The sequence below is a fragment of the Thamnophis elegans genome, chromosome Z, assembly GCF_009769535.1.
Source record: "Thamnophis elegans isolate rThaEle1 chromosome Z, rThaEle1.pri, whole genome shotgun sequence".
NCBI lineage: Eukaryota > Metazoa > Chordata > Lepidosauria > Squamata > Colubridae > Thamnophis > Thamnophis elegans.
In genome coordinates, this window is record NC_045558.1 from 28,627,708 (window position 1) to 28,651,767 (window position 24,060).

Below are 24,060 nucleotides of genomic sequence, written 5' to 3' on the forward strand. Positions count from 1 at the left end.
TGATAGGTTTCCCATCTATCCGCTTGTCCAAATCATTGGTGAAGTTGTTGAAGGGTACTGGGCCTAAAACAGGACTTTGGGGACCCCGCTGTATACTTCCCTCCATGTAGATGCAGCTCCATTGAGGACTACACGTTGAGAGTGGTTGGTCAGCCTGTTACGAATCCATCTGGTAGTGATGCTGTCTAACCCACATTTTTCTATTTTATCTACTTACTGAAGTCCAAGTAAATTAGCGTGGTCCTAATAATTATAAATAGGTTGAAGGGATATGTGAATGTACTACTTCTATAATATTCTGTAGTGTTAGTTAAGATTATATAAAATTATATAAAATAATAGGGAAATTGGGCCATTTAATCCTAGAAGTCAACATTGCATTTTTTTGTTTTGTGTCCATCTCATAAAACAAGAAAGTTTCCTTGTTCTCTGCTTCAAGTCTAGTTTCTTTTTAGTCTTTTTACCACCCTGCCCCCACTAACCCCAACCTTTACTCCAGCACATTTTGCAAATACAACAAATAGCTTTTACAGGGTTGATGTCTCATTTACCTGCCTAAAGAGCAGGTAAAGCTTTCACATTAAGCAAAATTAGAAAAATGTAGGGAGCAATTTAGTACTGACATTAATTTGATTAAGAAAGAAACAGAAACAGTTGTACTGCTGAACATTAGCATAGCTTAGAAGCCTTTCTATTGTTTACTCCAAATTAAAAAAAAATCTTGAAAAGCAAATTACTTCAAAATCAGCCTTTCTTTGGATGTTTAAAATGCAGAGACAAATGCCCCCCTTAATTTAGACCAGTGGTCCCCAACCCCCGGTCCGCGGACCGGTGCCGGGCCGTGGAGTACCTGGCACTGGGCCGCACAGCGGCCGGGGGCCATGATCGCTGCAGCGGCCGGGGGCCATGATCGCTGCAGCGGCCGGGGGCCATGATCGCTGCAGCGGCCGGGGGCCATGATCGCTGCAGCGGCCGGGGGACATGATCGCTGCAGCGCAAAGGCTCCTGGGCCGTGCGCAAAAGCTCCTGGGCCGTGCGCAAAGGCTCCAGGGAAGAGAGCCCCGCGCTGGTACGCACGTGATATATAAACAATCAATGTGTCGTCGCGAACAACGCCCCCCCACCCCTGCGCGCGCTCAGCGGGCCACGGTAAAATTATCAAAGGCTGACTGGTCCGCGGCGATAAAAAGGTTGGGGACCACTGATTTAGACAATCCAAATAGGTTATTGTTTTGCTGTTCCCCAGAATTAAGAGAATTTCTATAAAATATTCAGTAACAGAAATGGAATATGTTTCCCATCATATTTATTTTCTCTGTCTTTGTGCAGAATTCTATTAGTGCTCATGAAACAACATTGGGGAGGGGGGAAAGCTGTTTACACAATAAGCACATTTAATTGTTTGAGAAATATATTTATTGTATTTCAAGTTTTTATGAGCTTTGTTCCTAGAGTGATCTGACAATGAAGTCTATGGCTGACAGACTTGAAAACATAATTGCTGAGGTAGTTACAGGAAATTGGTGAGCAGGTCTGCCAAAACTTTGAATATTAGCTTCAAGTCACATCTCATTGTGTACTTGCTTATTTCATATTGTTTTCTCATTCCCAAATGAATGTACTCTTTTTTGAAAGATCAGTTTAATGTTGTATAGACAATCAGTGGAGAGCAGTTATAACTAAACTCCATTTCTTATAAAAACAGACCCCCACTAGCAAGTAAAGGGAGATATAATGGTATGTGGAAATGATCTTGAAAGACAGGAAAACAAGCCTGATATTAGCCATTCTGGTAATCCAAACAAGCACAGTATAAATAGTAGCTATGGTTTTGTTGTAAGGTTACATTAACACAAGTTTGCAGCACTCAAAATGTTCCTCCCCTCCTTTCCTTTTACTCTATTTAAAGCAAAGGAGGATCGGGTTACCATATCTGAACTTTGTTCAATATTTCATTACATTTTATAATATAACATGTTAGTGATAAATAGCTGCTATCAAAAATAGATTGTTTGAAAAACTATCTCTTTTTTTCCCTTTTTTGGCAGATTCCTGTCTCAGTGACCCAGATAAGTTCAACTAATCATCCTGTTAAAGTGGGGCTGTCAGATGCATTTGTGGTTCTCCACAGGATCCAGCAAATTCCTAGTATGTTGTTACTGAATGTAGCATGAGCCAATATAATTTATTGTGAGAGAAAAATAGATTAAAGGAGATTAAAAATGTTTTATCTAAACAAAACTAGAAGTTTTATTAGGTTCAGATCACTAATTTAAATATATATATTTTTTGGCTTATAACTCCCACTGTGACTCTATATCACTTTTTCTCAACTATTCAAAAAGTCCCTCAAGATTCTCTGTAGTTCAGAGCAACTAATTTTACAGAATTTTGGTTATTTCTACTGAAGGAACAATGAAGAATATATAATAAGAGATTATCACTGTAATAATCATTTATTTTGTTCATTTATTTATAAAATGGAATTTTTACTTGTAGGATTTCATATGTACAATTTCTTTATTCCACTAAGAGATCTTAGAGCAGGGGTGTCAGACTCATTTCACTGAGGGCTTCATCTGGGTTGTGTTTGACCTTGCTCAGATGAGAGGTGGAAGTGGCTGGGGATGGGCATGGTCATGGTGGGCATGGCAAAGATAGGCGTTTGATACAAGCTCAACTTGCATTTTTTTTCTCTTTGTATTCAAAACACTATTCCAGACAAAGGGAGATTTACTTTCTGGCACAAATAGTCTCACTTCCATAATGTAGAGATTAAAGACATGTAGAGTCCAAGCTCCTGTGGGATTTGACTCTTTTGTATTGGAGTAGAGCATAAATGAATTGACAATTTCTCCAGAGGTCTCTAAAAATTGTCCGTCCAACAGTCTTTCAATCTTTGTTATTATCCATCAACAGTCCATCAACAGGCATTGGCAATCATGTTGGCTATCCTATTTTTGTCAACAGCCACATGAGTAAGTGCTGCTGACTTTTGTCCAAACCAGTCCCTTAGGTTTTGTTAAGCCATGATGTTCTTCTTCTGCCTAGACCTCGTTTGCCTTCAATCTTTCCATGAAGGATTAAATGAAGGATGCTGTATTTTTCTGGATGTTGCATCACCTGTCCAAAATAGTCTAACTTTCGCTTTTTAATGGCTTTGATGATTTCCCTTTGCTTTCCCAGGGGGCTCATCATCTCCTCATTTGTGATTTTGTCAACCTAGCTTATACGTAACAGCTGTCTGTAAATCCACATTTCAAATGCCTCCAGTTTCTTCAAGTGGTTTTTTGTCAGAGACCAACTCTCTACTCCATAGAGCAGGATATAAAAGATGTATTATCTGACAAGCCTGATTTTCAGTGTTAAGCTTATGTCATGATTATAGAAGACCTTTTTCATTTTGAAAAATGCTGTTCGAGCTCTCTCTATCCTTGTCTTTACTGCACTAATCATGTCCCAGTTTTCATGTAAATTAAAAACAAGATACGTGATCCTTTCAACTTTTTCCAGTGGTATTTCTTATGAATTTATCAGTGGTAAGTTAATGGGTTGTTTGCTGATGACCATGATCTTGGTTTTTGAGGTGTTAAGCTTCAAGCCATATTTTTCAAATATTTCTGGGACTGTTGATGAGGAGCTGAAGGTCTTCATTCTTACTGGCAAGCAGAATTGTATCATCAGCATATCTTAAATTGTTGATCTGAACATCTTTTACTTTGAGGCCAGCATCAATGTTTTCCAGTGCTTTGTTGAAAATTGACTCAGAGTAAATATTAAACAACAGCAGAGACAAAATACAGCCCTTTCTGACCCCTCTTCGTATTTCTGCATCATCTGAGTATAGTCTCACATTTGCTACCTGATGCCAATATAGATTCTTTATGATTCAGATGTCTTTGTCATTTAGTCCCACTTGTTTCAGGATTTGTAATAGTTTGCTGTGTCTTATTTTATCAAATAGTTTTTCAAAATCAATGAAGCACATGTAAACACTGTGATTGACATCTTTACAGTACTGTACAAGAACTTGAACACTGAATAGGGCAACTCATGTACCAAGATTACTGAAACCAAATTGTGTGTTACTTAGACACTCCTCAATTTTGTTGTATATTCTTGTGTGAATTATTCTCAAAAACATTTTCAGGCCATGACTCATTAAGCTTATTGTTCTGTATTCAGTACACGTCTTTGCATTTATTATTGGGGGGATTGTCACAAAGGTTGACTTTAGCCAATCATTTGGTATCTTTCCTGTTTCATATATTCTATTGAAAAACTGTAATAAAAATTTCTTCCCATTGTCTTCCAGCAATTTTAAAATTTCTACTGTGACTTTTCTTGTTTTTGCTATTTGTATTGCATGTTCAACCTCCTCCATAGTGAGGTTGGGTCCTGTTGTCATAGTTCCCATATCCATATAGAGCCGAGGTGGTGCAGTGGTTAGAGTGCTGTACTGCAGCCACTTCAGTTGACTGTTATCTGCAGTTCGGCGGTTCAAATCTCACCGGCTCAGGGTTGACTCAGCCTTCCATCCTTCTGAGGTGGGTAAAATGAGGACCGAGACTGTAGGGCAATAATGCTGACTCTGTAAACCGCTTAGAGAGGGCTGAAAGCCCTATGAAGCGGTATATAAGTCGAACTGCTATTGCTATTGCTGTATCATCCCTAGTATCCTCAAAAAGTTATTCAATATATTCCTTCCATCTTTTTAGTTTTTCATCCTCTTCCAAGATGATTTTCCTCTCTTTGTCAACTAAGTTGTTGGTTTTCTTTTTGTAGACACCTGCTGCTTCTTTTACTTTTTTGTGTAAGTTGAAGTTATCATGAATACCTTCTGTCTCTTCTATTTCTTTGCATCACTTTGCAAACCACTTTTCTTTTGCCAGTCGAATTTTTCTTTTATTGTTTTCTGCAATTCATTGTATTTTTCTTTATTTTTATAAGAGCGTCTTTCATCCATGATATGAAGAATTTCATCCATCATCCACTGTTGTTTCTTGTGGTATCTCTCTCTTAGCTTTGAGTTTGTTACCACTACTATTGCATTTTTACATTTATTCCAATTCACTTCTAGATCTTCATTGTTTAGTTTGTTGGTTTCTCTTAAATGAATTTATAGTTCTTATCTTATCTCCATGTTTAATAATGAAGTCATTGTCAATTCTTGGTTTAGGAGAATTTGGTTTCTCTGTTTTATACTACATAATACAATTTGAACTTACTCCTTTTCCCCAAGTTCTCCTTTTACATAGAGATATGGATCAGTACCTGACAATAAAGATGTTAAATTATGTTGACATTATGTTGACTTAAAACATGAACTTTGAGTTATGTGTTTGTGCTTCAATTATGCTGTCCCAATTAGATGTGTCACATTTTAAATTCAACCAAGGTATCTTTTGTTTCTTTCACCTAAACCCTCCAAAAGATCCATCTTGCCTAACTAATAAACTCACCTCACATATACAGACAAGGACCAACCTAGTTTCCCCCAAATCACCAACCAATCAGAATTTCCTGCCATGCAGCTCTCAATTTCTATAAAGCTTTGCTGTTCAAGGTTATCCTTTCTTGTAAAACAGGCACCCAATGATCATTACAGAAAACATGGTTCTTGTCTTTGGGTTGTGTTATACAGATTTCTTCAATATAAGAAAGTAATAGTAGATTGTGTGTTATACTCTGTGCAAGCTGTGCAAATATCCAGCAATTCCACTCTCTCTCTGCAAGCATCTACAAAATATCCTTTATTATTTCCATACAGCAGTAGTCAGTGTAGTACAGCTTATTGTATACACAATAGGGATAGCAATAAATCTAGACTTTCAAAAACTAAACCCTGTATTCAGTAGCCAGCTAATAGCATAGGTTTTACAGACTTAATATGGGTTCATAGTTAGTTTTATTGCAAACAAAAAAGCAGTGTTGATACAGACAAAATCTGCCTACAGCACGTCTTAGAAGTTAAGCCACACATATATGTCTGTCTGTCTGTCTGTCTGTCTGCCTGCCTGCCTGCCTGCGTGCCTGCTTGCTTGCTTCAAGATTTAAATTGTATGTATTTTCTCCCTTGCTTCCAATTAAATGGACTTGATTTTTTTCCCCATCCTTGAGAGCCAGAGTCATTTGGTCTAATGTCTCTATCTGTCCTGAGAATATTTCTTCCATGCCTTGACACTTCATCCTTTACATTGGGAAAGGTTTCTACCTGACCATCTGCATTTTTTGGCACTTCCTCCATGATTGCCAGGCTCTCATTCAAACAATCTAATTGAACAGCTATGGGGAATGCAGCCACTCTGGGAAGGTTATTCCATAGCATGCTCACCCCAATAAACAGTCATTTTCTTCAGTAGCACATAGACCCAGGCAGCCACTAATCACTCAACTAAACAATTATTGTTCTGGGTTATGGTGCAATAATGTTTACTGGCAAGATGTCAATCAAGCAAAATGCAAGCTGCCAGAGAACATGGAACTGGGAAGCCTGATAGTGTACTCTAATAGCTATGATGAGCTTTTAGAGTGAAATATCTATCCTGTGTGTGCTTATTTGGGAAGAAGCATCCTAGTCATCCCATGAATCTTGCCATTTTATGAGAGATGTAGAGCACTTGCAGAAATTGTCTTGCTTTGCTTCTGTTGTAAGTAGTACTTTCTAGAGGGATGCCCCATATTCTCAAGAGCATAGTTCAAACAATCTTATACATATTAGAAATTTCAATTTTGTACAATAATACATATAAACTTTATTATGAGAATGATCTTTTTACGTACCACAAAGTTAAAGCCTTTTACATCATAACTCGTGGTAATGAATATTAGCTTCTCTATATTTGGATTAATACATACTCTATTCACACATAGGAGATTTCTTCACAAGTAGTGGTCTTTTGATATCTTTACTCAAAAGAAGGCTGTTCAGTAGAAATAACTGCTGACCGAAAGAACATTTATTTCTTCAGCTACTTTGAGTAAAATGTTTTAATTAGCCAGTTGGCAGAGTAGATAGGGAGGTGATGGTGGGATAATACAGTATTATCATTTATATCAGAATGACTGGCAGGAAACATTGAACAAAAACTTTAAGTTACTCAGTGTAAAGCAAATAGAATTAAATAGTGAATTCGTTTTATTCAAATCTTGCTACCGTTTCTACCAACCTGTGTAAATGACAACCACATTGGATTTTGTTAACTGGAAGAAAATGCTATAGTGTAGATTTTCATATCAGTTGTTTATTGATATATTGACTTATGAATGATACCATAAAATAATGCAAATACTATCACACTACTGTATCAATTCTGTGTCAGCTTCACTGTGTCATTTAAAATTGGCTCTTTTGATGCAGATAGATCAATCTCAATCTGACTTTAAAGGTTGATCAAGTCTTCTTTCCCAGAATAGAAATTATAGGAGAATAATTCTGATCTGCTTCTAAAAATATGAAAGTAGAACTAGGGAGACCCTGAATTCAAAATAATGCTCTCAAAGAGGTTAGCATGTGGGTTGAATGTGGCTGAAATGTTCATTGCTCTGAAATTCAACCATTCAAAGTTATAATGGTGCTGAGAACGTAACTTCACCAACAGTTCTTGCACTTGAAACCATTGCAGTTTCTCCATAGTTAAATGATAAAGATTCAGGCATTTCTCACAACTGGTGGGATTTTATGACTGTTTGTGTCCTACAGTCATGAGCCATTTGCATGTATCATAGTCAGCTTCCAACAATCAGTCAACAAGGAAGCCAGTAGTAAAATTTCAAGTCACTGTGACATGATGTCTCATTTAATGACCAATTCTTTAGCAACAACCCAGAATTGAGGGCATAAGTCTGCTGTGGACATTTGATATGTCCTTTAACAAGTGCTTCACTTAGCTTCATAATTGCCAGTTCCAATTGTGGCCAGGTACAAGGACTATTTGTACATAATGAAATATTATAAAATAAGGAATAGTGATTCTCACTAATAGTGTTTGGAAGAAAGAAAGGGCACTATGTTCAGGCAAGCAGTCATTAGTGGTTTTTTAATTTTTTTTTAAAACCAAAAACTTTTCCTATTCTACATGTGCAAAAGCTCCCACATCCAGAAAATAGCAGACAAAAGCTCTGGTTTTTATCTTGTTTCGTAGGCATGTATTGGCATAATGTGGCTTAAGGTCAAACTCACAATTATTCTTTTTAATTTCCCATTATAGATAAGCACTCTTCCTTCCAAATAAAGTTTGCTGTTTAGTTTAGGGCTAGCTTAAACCCACCAGTGAAAGCATTCTTGTCACTTGATATTTCCCTAGTAGATCCCGGTTCCCCTGCACCTTTCTTTGTCTCTGAGCTTGTCCCTGGAACTGCAGCTCAGCCTGAAAGGGGGGGGGGTGTTCAGCTCCATCCTCCGAGGACCGGGCACTCTTTTCCTCCAGAGCCAATAGCGGGGATAGGCCTGGAGAGGATATGGGGCCTGAACTTTCCACCCATATGCAAGCAGTATTTCTCGGGCCATCTCCCAGGGCATAGCGGAGGGACTTCAGAAGAAGGATCAAGCCCCAGCTAATCCAGCCCCCTCTGGGTTAGGAAAGAAGCATCTGGCACTAGCCACAGGGTACACCATCCTTTTCTGGAATCCTCTGTAGTCAGTGAGATCTCTACCTGGGGGACCCAGAGCAGAGGAGCAGGAACTCTCGGAGGATGAAGACCTTTCCCCAGAGGCTCCTGCTTTATCTGGACTCTTCAAGCCCATCTTGTTTAAATCCATTTTACACAAGGCCAAGGCCATTACCCAGCTGGGCACTAAGGCCCAGGCCTGCCAAGGTTCTTCTGATTCAACCGTAGCCAATCCCAACGATAGCATGTTTAAGATGCAGGCTCCTGTCTTTATGGATGTAATTCAGTGGCAATGGGTCCAACCTGGTTCCTTAGCTGCGCCCAGTGTGGGGGACAAGAAGCTATATTCAATGGAATCAACCCTAGAGGACCTTTTAACCTTGCCCTCGGTAGATCCTTCAATAGCAGCCCTCACGTCTAATTCTGTTCTTCCAGCAGACCTGATGGAGGGTCTCAAGGTGGAAGACAAAAAGGCAGAGAAGGCTTGCCACAAACCCCATCAAGCGGCAGCCTGGGCCATTAAGGCGTCTTCTTCTGCATCATTCTTTAACAGGGCTTCCATAATTTGGCTACATGAGCTACAGTCTAAGCTCCCAGCAGAGGACACTCACCTCCACCAAGATGTGACTAAGAGCATTGCAGCAGCCCAGTAATCAGCCGACGCCTTGCTTAATGCAGTGAAATTTACCTCGAGGGTGCTAGCCTCCAATGTAACCTCTAGGCACCTCATCTGGCTTCACCACTGGCAGGCCGACCAGAAGGCCAAGTGGAAGCTCACTTCTGCTCTTTCAAGGGAACCAGGCTATTTGGAGAGGTCTTAGACCCCTTCCTAATTGAATCTAAGGATAAGTGGAAGATCCTTCCCACCCTGACTAAGAAGCAGGATCGTAAGTCCACTCCCTATTTTAGGAGTCAGCCCTTTTGTACGAATGACTCCTTGTTCTCCTCCATGGCCCTCAGATCATTTAATCAATCCAACAATAGATCCCAGGACAGGCAGTCCTTTCAGGACGGGGGCAGACAGCAATTCAACTTCCGCAGACCTAACTGCGGCAGGGCTTCACACAGACCCTTCCACAAATCCAAGTGACTACCAAGGGTCCCCTCCCATCGGGGGATGGTTTCAGCTGTTCCTCTCCCAATGGGGACAGACCACGGAGGATGCCTGGGTCCTGCAGACTGTGAGGGAGGAACTCTCGCTAGAGTTCATCTCACGCTCCCCAAGGAATTTCATCTGATGCCCCACCCCTTCTTGCCCTCTCAAGAGAGAGCTTATGATCCAGGAGATCCATCATCTCCTGGAGATCAATGCCATAGAGCAGGTACTACCCAGCCAGGAGTGGAAGGGATTTTATTCCATCCTCTTCCTGGTGCCCAAGAGCTCAGGGGGGCGATCTTGGACCTCAAGAACCTCAACTATCATCTTGCATACAGGAGGTTCAAAATTCAATCCCTGCAAATCATCCTAGCAGGGATTCACCAAGGACACCTCCTCATGTCCATAGATCTAAAGGAGACATACCTACACATTTCAATTTAGCCACAACACCGAAGTTTCCTGCGGTTCTTCTATGCAGGCCAACACTATCAATACAGGGCCCTACCTTTCTGCCTGTCGTCGGCACCCAGGAAATTCACCAAAATTCTGTCAGTAGTCACAGCGCACTTCAGGCACAAATTCAGAAGGCTCCAGTGTCACCTGGACGACATACTCATCCAGTCATCATCCAGGAAACAGATCTTGCGGGACCTTCAAGTCACCATGAAATCCCTCCAGGTACACAGGTTCTCCGTGAACCTGGAGAAAAATTATCTCTCTCCGACCATCAAGCTTCTCCACCTGGGGGCAGTGATAGACACTTCCATCTGCAGGGTGTTCCTCTCCCAGGACAGGATAGACAGCATAGGCTCCCTAGTCCACAAGGTTCAGGGGTTGAGGCAGGTCCCTGTGCTGCTCCTCTCGCAACTGTTAGGGAAGATGATCTCATGCATCTTGGTAGTTCCCTGGGCCCGACTCCACTCCCGAGAGCGGCAGTGGTTCCTCCTGCTCATCAGAGATCCAACAGAAGCAACTCATGAAGGTTCGTCTTCCACCGACCGTGAATAGATCCCTCAGGTGGTGGCGATCAGCAGCCTTGTTAAAGGGTCATCTCTTCAAAGAACCCACGAGAGTAATAATCACAACGGACGCCAGCTTTGCCAGCTGGGGTGCTCACATAGCACATTGTGTGACTCAGGACAAGTGGTCTCCACCTGAGGCGGCCAGCAACATCAACTGGCTAGAGCTGCAGGCAGCGAGACTCGCCCTGAGTGATTTTCAGCAAGACATTCTACATCGGCACGTACTATTAATGATGGGCAATGTGGCCACCAAGGCACATATAAATCGTCAAGGTGGCACAAGATCCAGGAAGCTCATGGTGGAGGCAGAGGCCCTGGGCAGGTGGGCAGAGTGTCAGGTTGAATCCATCCAATCCGAACACATCTTGGGAGTGGAAAACATACAGGCAGACTGGTTGAGCAGGATCACCATAGACAATGCAGAGTAGTGATTGCATCCACTCCTGTTCCACCAGTTGCCCTGCAGATTCGGCACCCCAGTGATTGACCTGTTTGCCACCCACGAGAACACGCAGCTCCAACACTTCTTCTTCCGCTTCCACTCGCCAGAGGCGGAGGGGACAGATGTCCTCCGCTGCAGGTGGCCTCAGGAACTGTTATATGTGTTTCCTCCACTTCTGCTTCTGCCACAAGTGATCGCCTTCATTGCAGAGAGGGCCGAGGTGCTGCTGGTAGCGCCTCACTGGCCCCAGAGGTCCTGGTACACCAACCTCATCCGTCTGTTGGTGTCCAGCCCATGGCAAATCCCTCAGATCTCCCTCAGCCAGGGGGCCATTATCCATCTGGATCCCTAGTGGCTCCAGTTGGCCCTCTGGTACTTGAAGGGGACCTCCTGAGGAGGGATGATCTGTCAGAAGAGGTGAGACATACCATCCAGGCATCCAGGCGACCTTCAATGACCAGAATTTATGACTCCACGTGGACCACCTTCGCTAAGTGGTGCAACAACCTCCAGCTTGATCCGGTCACAGCTCCAGTACCCCGTATATTGGCCTTTCTACAGGAGGGCCTCGATCGGGGATTCACTCCTAACACCCTTCGACAGCACGTCACTGCATTATTCACCATTTGGTCTGGGGATTCAGCTCAGCCCCTCAGCAGACTACCAAGGGTTTGGTGCTTCCTCAAGGGTTCCTCTAATCTGCGTCTTCTGGTGGTCCACTGGTACCTGACTTGGCAGTTATTGGTGGTTCTACAGGCTCTCACTTCAACTCCTTTCGAGCCTCTTCGTACAGCTTCTCTCCAGCACCTCATGCTTAAGACAGTCTTTCTTATTGCTATAACATCCGCAAGGAGAATATCAGAACTGGCAGCTCTATCTGTCTGACCTATGTATCATACATCCGGACAGAGTTGTACTTTGCCTGGACCCAGCCTTCAGTCCATAATTTAACCCATGGTTCCATAGGGCGCAAGAGGTGATTCTACCAAACTTTTGTCCGTGTTCCAGGTACCCGAGGGAACGTGTCTGGCACACTCTGGACATCAGACAAGACCTGCAGAGATATTTTAAATGGACAGCAGAATTCCGCAGGTCTGAGGCCCTTTTTGTGTCTTTCCAGCGAGGCTCCATGCGACAAATGGTAACATCTTACATTATTGGCAGATGGCTAAGAGCGTGCATTGCAGCTGCATACCAGACCAAGGCAGTACCTCGACATATCATCGCTCACTCTACAAGGAGCATCAACACCACCACTATCTGGGAAACCCAGGCCATAATTGATAACATCTGCAGAGCGGCTACGTGGTCATCCCCATTGCCCTTTGTCAGGAACTATAAATTGGACATGTTTGCTTCAGCTGAGGCATTGTTTGGCAGGCAGGTTCTGCAGGGGGTTGTTTCCACAACCGCATCCCAAGACAGAACTTCTTCCCGCCCTAGTGACAATTAACTTGGGTATGCCCCATGCTTGGACTCTCCAAACAGTGCATAGGAAAATGACCATTGGCTTACCTGAAAGGTCCTTTTCTGTGCACTGCGGGAGAGTCTAACCCTGCCCAGGATCTTCAGGTCCAGGGATTCGGGGCCATCACATCAACTCAGACCCCTTTTTTGTTTCATTACATCATCAGCCTTCACTGGTTCCAGAACTGGTCAAAAATCTGGCTTTAAGGAGGAAAAAAGATTCCTCAGTCCTAGGGCAATCAGACTAGTTTAATCCATGCTTGGACTCTCCCGCAGTACACAAAAAAGAACCCTTCAGGTAAGCCAATGGTCAATTTCTATCAAGATCCAAGAAATCCAGAAGAAAATATAATCGATGGTTCTTAATTTATTAATGACATAAATGTATGTTACCATTATAACAATATCTTTATCGCTGAGCATAATTTACAAACAAAACAACATGTAGTAAAGCAAGCAGCAAACGTTGCGAAGTAATTTGATTTTTCTGTTAAATAGTGTATATTTTTATAGCAAGCCATGTATGATTTTGCAATGACTATTTTACTTTAAGGGAAGTGCTTTAATGTGAATTTAAACTGTGACCCTACCCAAACTCAATTTCAATAAAAAGGAGGAAAATAGTCCAATGTATAAAAATCATTAATTTTTAAAATATATTTAACACATACATATTTTGACTTGATAACATAAATATTTTATGATAATAAAGTTTAAGCAACAGAACTCAATGCTAATTTAGCTTTTCTTGCAGATGTTCGTAGAAGAACAATCTATGAATATCACAAAGTGGAGCTTCAGATGTCAAAGGTCACCAATCTGTCAGCAGTTGAGATGATTCCTCTGCCCAGTAAGTTATATTTAACAAGCAGATAAAATGCTACATTTTAAAGGCTGTATTTAAAACATGCCACTTTTCTTTTATAGCATTTGTAATACATAAAAAGGATATATTTTTACTCTATTGTTGGCCAATAGAGTATTACTTATACCTGTTGATATTTAAGCCAGCACAGTAATATAGTAGTGGATATAATGTGCTAATCTGCTCTTATTTTGCCTGGTTTTTTTTGGAGGTGACATGGAATAATCAATATAGCGCTGATCTTAAATTAGATGTGCAAAAGTTCATAATACAAACACTATGATAGACCTCACTGTTTAATCTTGAATAAACTTCACTTGTCTCACAGAGTAAGCTACATTTACATTATCGGGTCTCCTCTATTATGGTGATAGCAATTGAAGCTTCTTAAACACCTGGTCCCCTAACTCTCTTGGATATTTTTATTCAGCTGGTTCTTCTCAGCAGCTATGTTCACAGGGTTGGGAAGGAGGCAAACAGTGATAAAATCAATGTCACAATGCAAGCCTTGCCTCTTTTGTACATGTGTTGTGACAGTATATACACAACCAAAAGGGTCATAGCTAACAGTATGATATTGTTTTCATCATTTTGACAAAAGCAGCAGGAGCTTGCAGATACCCATGCTTCTTAGCTGAGAAGTAGCCATGGAATTACAGAGAAATGCTATTCGCTTTGAGATAAACTGCAGGGCTTTGAAAGAATTATATCCATAAAAAAGAGGCAGACTTGGTTCAGATGTCAGTGCCTTCAACATTATATTAGAATGCTGGTCCTCACAATTGTTAAAGTTTAATTTGTAATAAAGAACTGTGGATACCATCTGGCTGATCTCTTCTCCCATCTATTTTCTGGCTATTTCCACAGTCTGATTGACTGTTTTACAGCTTTATTATAGGTTTACTTACTTGATTGATTGCCGTAAGTTCTATATTTGTGTGTCTTAAGATACTGATAGCCATCTGCTTGCCCTGCTCATATCATTGATATATATCTATATATGACACTTTGCTATCTCAAATTTCTTACATTGAGCGAAACAATGTTGTATTAAAGAACTCTGTGCAAGTTGTTTGTTTGTTTATTCACTTAAAACAGTGAAAAGGTGTAGATGCACCTAGCAGATCAAGTGATGTCTGTCAGAGGTTGGACATCCATTATGGATACTGATGTGAGAAAATGTAAACAACAAAAGAAATAGACAAGCTTGGGATGGAAATTGCCTGTACCCCATTTGAAGAAACTATCTCAGTAGCTGAACTCTTTTTAATCCAGTTATGGCTCTTTCACAGTTTTCTAACCTTTTGTTATACCCATCTATCAAAAACATTATGCTATTAAAGGTAAACAGATATTAAGGAACAAATAAAACTTTATAGCAGAAAGGCAGATTTAGGAGATACACAAAATATAGAAAGGCATTACAATTACAAAAGGGATCAAAATTGATGGTACAAGCTCAGTCTGTAATAGATTTGTATATCTCCGTAGTGTGTTCTGGAAGTGTCAAATTATTGTCCTCCAACCATTTTTCGTTTATTTTGAAGAGAATAAGTTCCTGAAAAAAATCAATTGTAGGAAATCTTATTAAGATGAACAGTTTATTTTTATTTGCTTGCCCCTGTGCACATGTACATTTTATTTTTATCTTATTATGTTTTTACAGCTTGTCTTCAGTTTAACAGCTGTGAACCCTGTATAATGTCTCAGATTGGTTTCAACTGCAGCTGGTGCAATAAACTCCAAAGGTAAGAAAGCTTGTTAGCCTTAGTCTTTGGTATACAATGGCCTCATAATGAATCAGTTTTTCCTTTCGCCCAGACAATAAATGGTTCTTTAAATTGAGCTAATTCATTGCCTCAAATTCTTTTTGACCTTTTCAATTGTGGTAAAGGAAATTATAAGGTTCCTTTCTCAAATTCCCAAGGGATCTTAATTGGTAGCCAGACTCTTCCAGAATAATTAACACTAGGAAAAAAGAATTCCTTGCCATGCTTGGTGGGAGTGCCCTAGTATTACAAGATTTTGGCAGAAGGTATGAAATATAATTAAAAGGGCAACAGGCTGTCCATTAAATCAGTAGTCAACAGTGGTTATATGGGTTAATAAACAAGCTTTTACTGTAAAAATAGTGCAAATGTTGCTCATTTAAAAATAAATAAATATTAAGTTATATATGGACGTATGTAGCTAAAATTAAGGAATGGGTAGAATGAAAGAGGATTACTGACTGAAAAAAATGCATTCTTTTCTTTAAGAACATAAATTATACATGGCTAGAGATTAGGATTTCTTATCCAATTATAGTTTCAACAATCAAACAAAAGCATATTCCTTTTATTTCTGGAGAGGTCTCATTTTAGAGGTGGCTACTAGACTAGTAGATTTCACTTTCATTCCATGTATATGTTGGGGTTTTTTATTCATTTTATTGTAAACTTAATATTTTAACTTTTCTGCCCAATGTTTTAATCTTTTGGCTTTTAATAGTTTTATGCCATTATTTATAACATTGTAAACTGCTCAGAGTTGCCTGATAGTGACATGAGTGGCATATAAATTAAATAAATACATTTAGACCATTTATTCTGAATAGTTGGCAAAATACAAACATTTATTCCCCTCTTTTAGTTAAAAAAAATAAGTGCCAAAAATTAAACCTTTGGGGGAAAAGATTATTTAAAAAAGCATCATGTAAATGCACTCTAATATACAGGCAATTGGATCTAACACTTGTATAATAATAAAATTTGGAGGTGAACTGTCATCTGAGAAAATCCACTGGGAATATTTCATTCCTATATTCAGATGTGACAGACCACAAACTGGTAATAAATAAGTGCATTCAGTATAATGAAGCAAATGCTTTAGAATATTTTATATATAAATCATACTTTTCATCATCATGTCTTCATCAGTGATATACTACAGAATTTGCTCATCTTAATTTGATCTGTCCTTGAATACATCTCCAACTGTCTTATAGTGCAATATGCTTACATATTTTATAAAACTCCATGAAATTCTATAAGACTGAAACAGGAGAGTCATATTTAGCCATAAAAAAGAAGGCTTTTTGGAATTTAAGAATACAGTCCATATAACAGGTGTGTATTGGTTTTTTTAAAAAAAAATTAATGAATTAATAATCACATGATGGAATGAGAAGTTTGAAATAAATGCCTTTAAATATTGTGAAGTATTTGCATTTGAGGTATGTCTCATTTCATCAGTGATATATTAAGAATGATTAGCAGGAATTAACTCTGTCCTTTAACTTGCAACAGAAAAGATCAGGAGTATACATATAAAATCATAACAAGCTATAATTCTATTAAGTATTCATGAAAAATTTGACATCTAATATATTCGCATGGTATTCCTGAAAATTTTGAAAACTATTCCAGAACATTTAAATTTGTCTTTGGAGCCTGTTATGGCAATTATGTTTCCTTGTTTAAAGTTCAACTCTTATGCAATTGTTGTATATAATTTTTCAGGAAAAATTTCCAAAGTTTTAATATTTTTCATAATGTAGTTGTATGTGTTAATCGAGATCAGAAGAGGTTACACAGTGGATCTTTTCTCATATTACTGATGCAAGGATCTTGTCAATGCATGAGCATAAAGAAAATTTATGTTCCCAGAGAGTACCGTAAATCTTTCCAATTCAGTTATTCTCAATATCTCATATAAAGTGCCACCAATTCGTCAATGAACCTGCTATTGTCATGTTAGACATGCATGTGTATATTGGAAAGCTGTTATCTTTCTCACTTCCAAAAAATCTTAAATTAAATTTTCAGCGTTCCACATTGTATCCAAGTTAGCCTATTCTAACTTACTCGGCATTTCCTATTAGTTTGTTTTGCCATAATATTTATATTTTTGGTATTCAGTATAGTATCAGGAAGAATAATTTGAGAGTCAAAAATAATTGGAATTTAAAGTGTACAGTAATAATTCTATAGATTTTTAAAAAAAATTTAAAAAAACCATCCTTAGCTTCTCACCTTGTTATAGCATGAATGAATTCAATTGCCGCATTGTTATGGAAACTAGGCTGTGTTGCAGTTGGTTCTTGTTTTAAATGCTATTGTACTTATAGCTTTAGAAATTAGAGTTGGAAATTCTACTTGTTAATGATAGGATAACAGGAAAGAAGGGAGGAAAGGCCTTCAGCTTTTCAAAGGTTTTCCAGCAATCTAATGAGGCTCTGGAGGACTTATATAATGAAGGACAGAAAGAAGGTTTCTGCCATTCAAAGGTTATGAACACATCTAACATTCTGACTAAATAGGTCTTTTCAATTAATTTTTTTCCCTTCAAAATTGTATTTTATCATTTTTAGCAGAAATAATGGACAGAAAGAATATTCATAGAAATTGAAAGAAAACAAATTATAAGGAAATAGCAGACCTGATTTGTGTTTCCTCTTATTCCATGTTGTGAACACTGTTCTGCCACTTTGAAAAGCTTTTCTTGGCAGGGTTAGGATACAAGTCAATGTATAAGGTGTGCTAACTAAAGTATTAGTCTGATACCAAGGAGATCAGCATCTGATTCTCACTTTAGATATAGAAATTCAGCATTGAATTTTGGTGGTCTTCTTAGCCCAGCCTACTTCAAAGATTGTAACCATTCACAACCATAGTTCAAAGTTCATCGTTCATAACCATAGTTCACAACCATAGTTCCAAGTTACAACAGCACTGAAAAAAGTGAATTATGACCCGTTGTCAAAGATACAATGGCCACACCAGTGGTGGGTTGCCAATTTTTTTACTACCAGTTCAGGTGCACATGTGCAGAAGCATCCAGGCAGATGGGTGGAGCCTCCCACTGCCACTACTACTGGTTTGCCTGATCTGGGCCGAACCAAGAGCAACTGGTTGCTTGGCAACTGGATCACATTTACAGCAGTTGTAGTGTCTTGTGGCCACATGATCACAATTTGAAATTTCCCAGGCAATTTCTGACAGGCAAAGTCCATGGGAGACACTGGATTCACTTAACAACCATATGGTTTGCTTTCAACCCCCATGATTCTCTTAATAACTGCAGTAAAATGATTGCAAAATTGGATTAAGTTACAATAAGTGATGATTTGCTTAACAACCATATCACTTAGCAAATAAAATTCCAATCCAATTATATGTTAAGGACTACCTGTACTGGGGTGGGTGGGATGGAGTAATATTATGTATACCTTCTGAATATGCATCTAATAAGAGGACTACAGTTGCAAATCTAACAAAAATAAATGCTTGCAGTATTTTTCTCTGACTGTTTCTTTGATGTTGATCTTCTCTCCCCATTGATAAAATGGGGAAGTTCACTTTCAATTGTCTGGAAAAAAAATAAAAATTTGAGGCATCAGTTGTGCTCACAAGGGAGGTATAATGAAGATATAATTGCTAATCTTCCAGCAGTTGGCCCGTCTTATGGCAAGTACGTGCTAATGCAACTTCTCTCTCTTCTTTTTGGCATATGGTTGCAAATGCTTGCTATATTCAATGATACTTTCCTCAGAATAGTGATGTGTATAAATGTCCAGTAAAAGTAAAAATAAGTGATGTCAGTGGATATAGCTGTGGAATTGAAAGAACACTTCTTTATCCAGATTGGGGTTCATTTCTCAAGATTTAAAGTGACAGGGTTCAATTGGGAAAATCACAGGATGTACAATGGAAACATATTTTTTTTTTTAAAAAAAATGACACTGTTGATGCAGGAAGCCCATGGGGTCAGTATGAGGATTATTCCACAAAACCTCTACACCCAACCCTTCCCCCAAACGCAAACATACATACCCATCCATATGTGTTAATGCTTTGCATGGAATATACTCCACTTTTAACTGAGTGATTATGATTTCTGATTCAGTCTGGAATTAGCCAGTATTCATTCCACAGAAATTTACATTCATAGTGATGCTTCTGCATCCAACTTTGATAAAATAATTAAATTGAATCAATGTTATCAAGATGAATCTGTTTTGTTCCATTTCAGGGTGGTTTTATTTTATTAATTACATACACATAATCAACAAATCCAGAAAATTACATCTAATATTCTCAAGGCATGCTGGGTGTTTTAAACTTTAATTTTCACAGAGTTTGTTATTCTGTCATGGATTGCAATAAAAATATATAACAAGACTAATTTGTTAATATCTGGATTAAGAACTAAATAGTCCAAAAATGAATTATAGTGATTTTATTGCATTTGTGTATTTTATTCCTAATCCCCAATAGTACTGCTTTAATGAATTGAAATTTCAATAAAATATATGCTCTTGTATTTTTAGATCCTGTTGTGGAAAAAATATAGCTTTTATATCAAATTAGAATGTGTATTTGAAAATCAACTATCCTAAGCATCATAAATCTGTGTTGGGAATTGATCCAACATAGGTATAGAGCAATTTGTGATATTGGCTTACACAAATAAAAACAAAATGCCTACTTGATGGTGTAAAGGTTAGGGCCTTTTGTAGCCCAGGAAGCTGACAGACATATTGTAATTAAATTATATGAACTGAGGTTGCATAAAGCAGATTTCCCGTAATGGCTGGGAAATATTGAGACAAAAGTTGTGATGGATTGGAATTTTGAAGTTAAAATACACCACATTGCGAGAGTAAAAGGTTTAGTAAGGTTGTTGTAGAATAACATACAAAACTAGAAATGTTATACAGTGCACTTTTAAACTACGCTGATCAAGCAGCATAGGTGAACCTCACATACAGTATGTATTACACAATCCAGAATCAGAAACTGCAGGAGAATGAGACCTACTTGTAGATAAGCAGATATTCAATTGTAGAACAAGTTTCCCTCTGGCATATTAAGAAAGATATGTATAGTAATTAAGATTTTGAAAAAGCTAAAATATAGAAGCATCTTCTTTTGCAACCTAATTGAATCAGTTTTCCTAGTAAGCAACATTTTTCTTTCTTTCAGTTTGCACACTTACAATAAATACATTGCCATGTATAAATCAGATTGGATGTCTTGATATTTAATTCTTATCTATGTACAGATTTCCATTGGCAGTTGAAAGCCCCTATTTATTACATTATGCGACCTGTCTAGGATTAGCTTGTTCACTACAGGAATACACCTTGATATAGACCAATGTTTCTCAACCAGGGCAACTTTAAGTTGCATGGATTTCATCTCCCAAAATTCCCAAACAGCACACTGGAAAATTCTGGAAGTTGAAGTCCACACAGCTTAAAGTTGCTTAAATTGAGAAATACTGGTTTAGAAGATCTCAGAGAAAGTCCATCTTGATATCTAGCAGCTCCACTCTATAGGTATTCAAGGTGAGATGCTTTCCTTGTATGATTATTGGCACTTTGGGAACAATTGCCATTATAAGCAACCTTTCTAAAATTCTGAAGCTTTGTTGGATGTCAAAAGAATAAAATATAGGCCTTTATACGCAAATTTTAAGAACAGAAAATCCAGCAACAGTTAATTTATGGGTTAGGAATAAAATCTAACTGGTATAAAACATATGGCACTCTAGCAATTTATTTTCTATATCCTGGCAAGTATTCTGGCAGATCAGGTTAGAGTAAAATATGGAATAATGCCAGTTGCAATAAGTATTTATGTCTTCAAATATCAGGTGAGAACAGATGGATATGATTAGAAATCCAAAGAAGTATTATTTTGAACGGCAAAAATATAATTAAGGAAGTAATTGTCTTTTGTATTACCATAAAGTAAACTCTTGGGGCTGGAGCCAAATGTGGAGAAGGAAAGGGAGGGAGGGAGGGGGAGGGAGGGAGAAAGAACGTAACCATTAAAAGTAAATTATTATTTTTAATCGTTAACTTTAATAAAGTATGGTAAATATATTAAAATGGTAAATTTTAATAAAGTATTATTTTCATATGAATATTAATATATTTCATATGACCGTTATTACCTTGACAACTAATTTCCATGACTTAACATCAATTCTGTAAGACTTTTTAAAAAACATTAAAGTCCAGATTTTTAAAAATGTTGTGATATAATGAACAAAAAATCCTACATATAGTAATGATAAACAATCAATTCAAAGTAATTTTTAAAATGACAATTTAATCTGTCGGAACAATGAAATATTGGCAATTTGCATAATATTAGTAATTTACATAATTAAAATTAATATTTAAAGATACAAAACATACTTATAAACATAATAATAGTAAGCGTCTGTTCTGGATAAAATTCTACTCCCATCTACCATATGGATCCCATTTGCATCTAGGGTCTTTCTTGATTGGATAGCCCATCATCAGTGCCATGAAGCACCTTTTATTAATTTCAGCTGATAAATAATTGCTTTTCTACCTGGAAGTGGATGGCTCTGTGAATCATGTTCTGATAGACTGGAATATTCTGCTGTATTCTTCGTGGACACAGCTCTTGAAAACTATGGAACAAGTGTAGGAAAAGGCAAGGATTATCTAAATCAATGCTTTTCAAATTTGGCAACTTTTTAAAGTGTAGACTTCAACTCCTGGGATTTCCAACCAGAAGGAAATTTACCTTTGCATATCTAAAGATATATCTATGTAGAAAACATTATCTTTATTTTTGGAGAGTCAATTTGGTTTAGCCGTTAAGACACCAGGCTAAGCAAAAGAATGTCAGTTAAAGGCCTGCCTTAGCCATGAAAGCCAACTGAGAAACTTTGAGTCAGTCCCTTTCTTTCAGCCCAATCCTCCTCAACAACAGGTTATTGTTATGGGGAAAATAGAAAGAGGAGAGGAGGAGTATTGTGTTTGTTCACCACATTGATTTATTTGTAAAAATAGTAAAAAGACAGGATATAAACAAATAATAATAATCTCCAGGTGTTGTATCCTAGAAACGATGAAGAGCAGTGTTTCTCCACCTTGGCAACTTGGAAAATGAGTGAACTTCAACTCCCAGAATTCCCCAGCCAGCATAGCATAGGTTGCAAATCCCAGTACAATTGGTTCACTTGTGCTCAAGCATGCTCGCGCAGGCATGTGATGCTTCTGCGCATGCGCAGGAGTGTCTAGGCGGGTTGGCGAGTCTCCCGCCACCGCTACTACCGGTTCACCCGAACCAGGAGCAACCCACCCTGGTGTACATTGATATACAGGCTTTCTCTATGATTCTCTTAGTATTTAATCAATAAAATCCTTTTTAGGATTTCAATTTGAGCCTATTTTCTTCCAGTCCTAAATAACTATTTGTTTATTGTTGCTAGCATAATTGTGATTTCTCCTTTATAGATACAGCATTTTTACTAGTTATAATGCTTCCGCTTGTTTGGAAGATAAAATGTTGTCTTTTAGATCGTAGCTATCTAAGCATGTCTTTATATTATTTACAATTTACTTTGAATTTATGTTTCATCATACCCTTACATTAATGCAATTCATAATGAATTTCTTCCAATTAATATCCCAGACATTGTTATAAATATGCTAGCAGATATACATATCTGTCACTGCAGAGGCTTTTTATGGGCAGGCTTGATTAAAGGGCATGAACTCTCTCCTCAGCTTGTTCATGCTAATGAAATAATTTGTTCCTTTAAAACTAAACTTAATTGCACAACAAAGAAATTAAATCTAACCTCATAAGCAAAGACATATAATAAAATGTGTGTTTATGATAATAAGGATAGGTGAAATTTTCTACTCAGCAAAATTACATGGTAAACAAAGTTTACCAAGACAAAAAACTGTATGGAATTAAAAACATACTTTTAAAAAAGTAAATAAAATAATCTTGGAGTTAGCAGTGGAGAGCAATGTACTAATTTATGTTATAGACACGATGGCTATGCACAAGGTTTTCCTGTAAATGTATACTGTAAAGTTTACATGGCCCATTGTGTCTATCATTGAAGATATAGTTCAGATAATTTGTATGATTTTTCCACCTGATTATTTTTTAAAGGGGATATTCAAACTGAAGCATATCTATGGGCCAGATATTAGTTATTGACAAAATATATTAATACTTGGTTGACACTGCAGACTCTATGATGCTATTTATATATAGCTTCAAAACTATGGGTGGCTACTTTTAATTAGTGTCCAAATTGTGCCAAATAAAAATAAATAAGCTAAGTTGGATAAATACTATAGAAATTGAAAAGTATTTAGAACTCAAATATTAGATTAAATATATAATTGTTCTTAATATGTATCATATATTCCTATACCCACTGCAATCTCGGTTCTGCATATACTCAAAAATGTGCAGAGGAATTGCAGACCTGCTTGGGATTAAATGTGGAACATTTCCAGCTCTGAGTGCTTTAAATGGCCACAGGATGGTTCAGATGGTCAGATGGTCAGGATGAAGCTTCAGCCCATTTCTCCCCAGATACACACAGACTCAGACACACAGGAAGACATTAACAGCATTATCTGGTTAACATGGGGGTCATAGTAGGCATATGAGGATATATCAGCACTCTGATATATCTGACCGAAAACCAACACAAGATCCAGCAGCGTTAGGTAGCTGTTAAACAGGAAAGGGTAAGAGTATCCAAGCAGGAAACATGT

At 38.1% G+C, this 24,060-nt stretch overlaps 1 protein-coding gene across 2 annotated transcripts in view; it reads left to right on the plus strand.

Moving 5' to 3' along the window:
• PLXDC2 (plexin domain containing 2) overlaps window positions 1-24,060 on the plus strand; it is a 276,086-nt gene that overhangs the window by 223,985 nt on the left and 28,041 nt on the right. For both annotated transcript variants that reach the window (XM_032237801.1, XM_032237802.1), the window contains exons 7-9: window positions 2,049-2,148; window positions 13,395-13,490; window positions 15,172-15,253. In XM_032237801.1, the coding sequence (XP_032093692.1) occupies window positions 2,049-2,148; window positions 13,395-13,490; window positions 15,172-15,253 (278 nt within the window). The remainder of the gene's footprint in view (window positions 1-2,048; window positions 2,149-13,394; window positions 13,491-15,171; window positions 15,254-24,060) is intronic.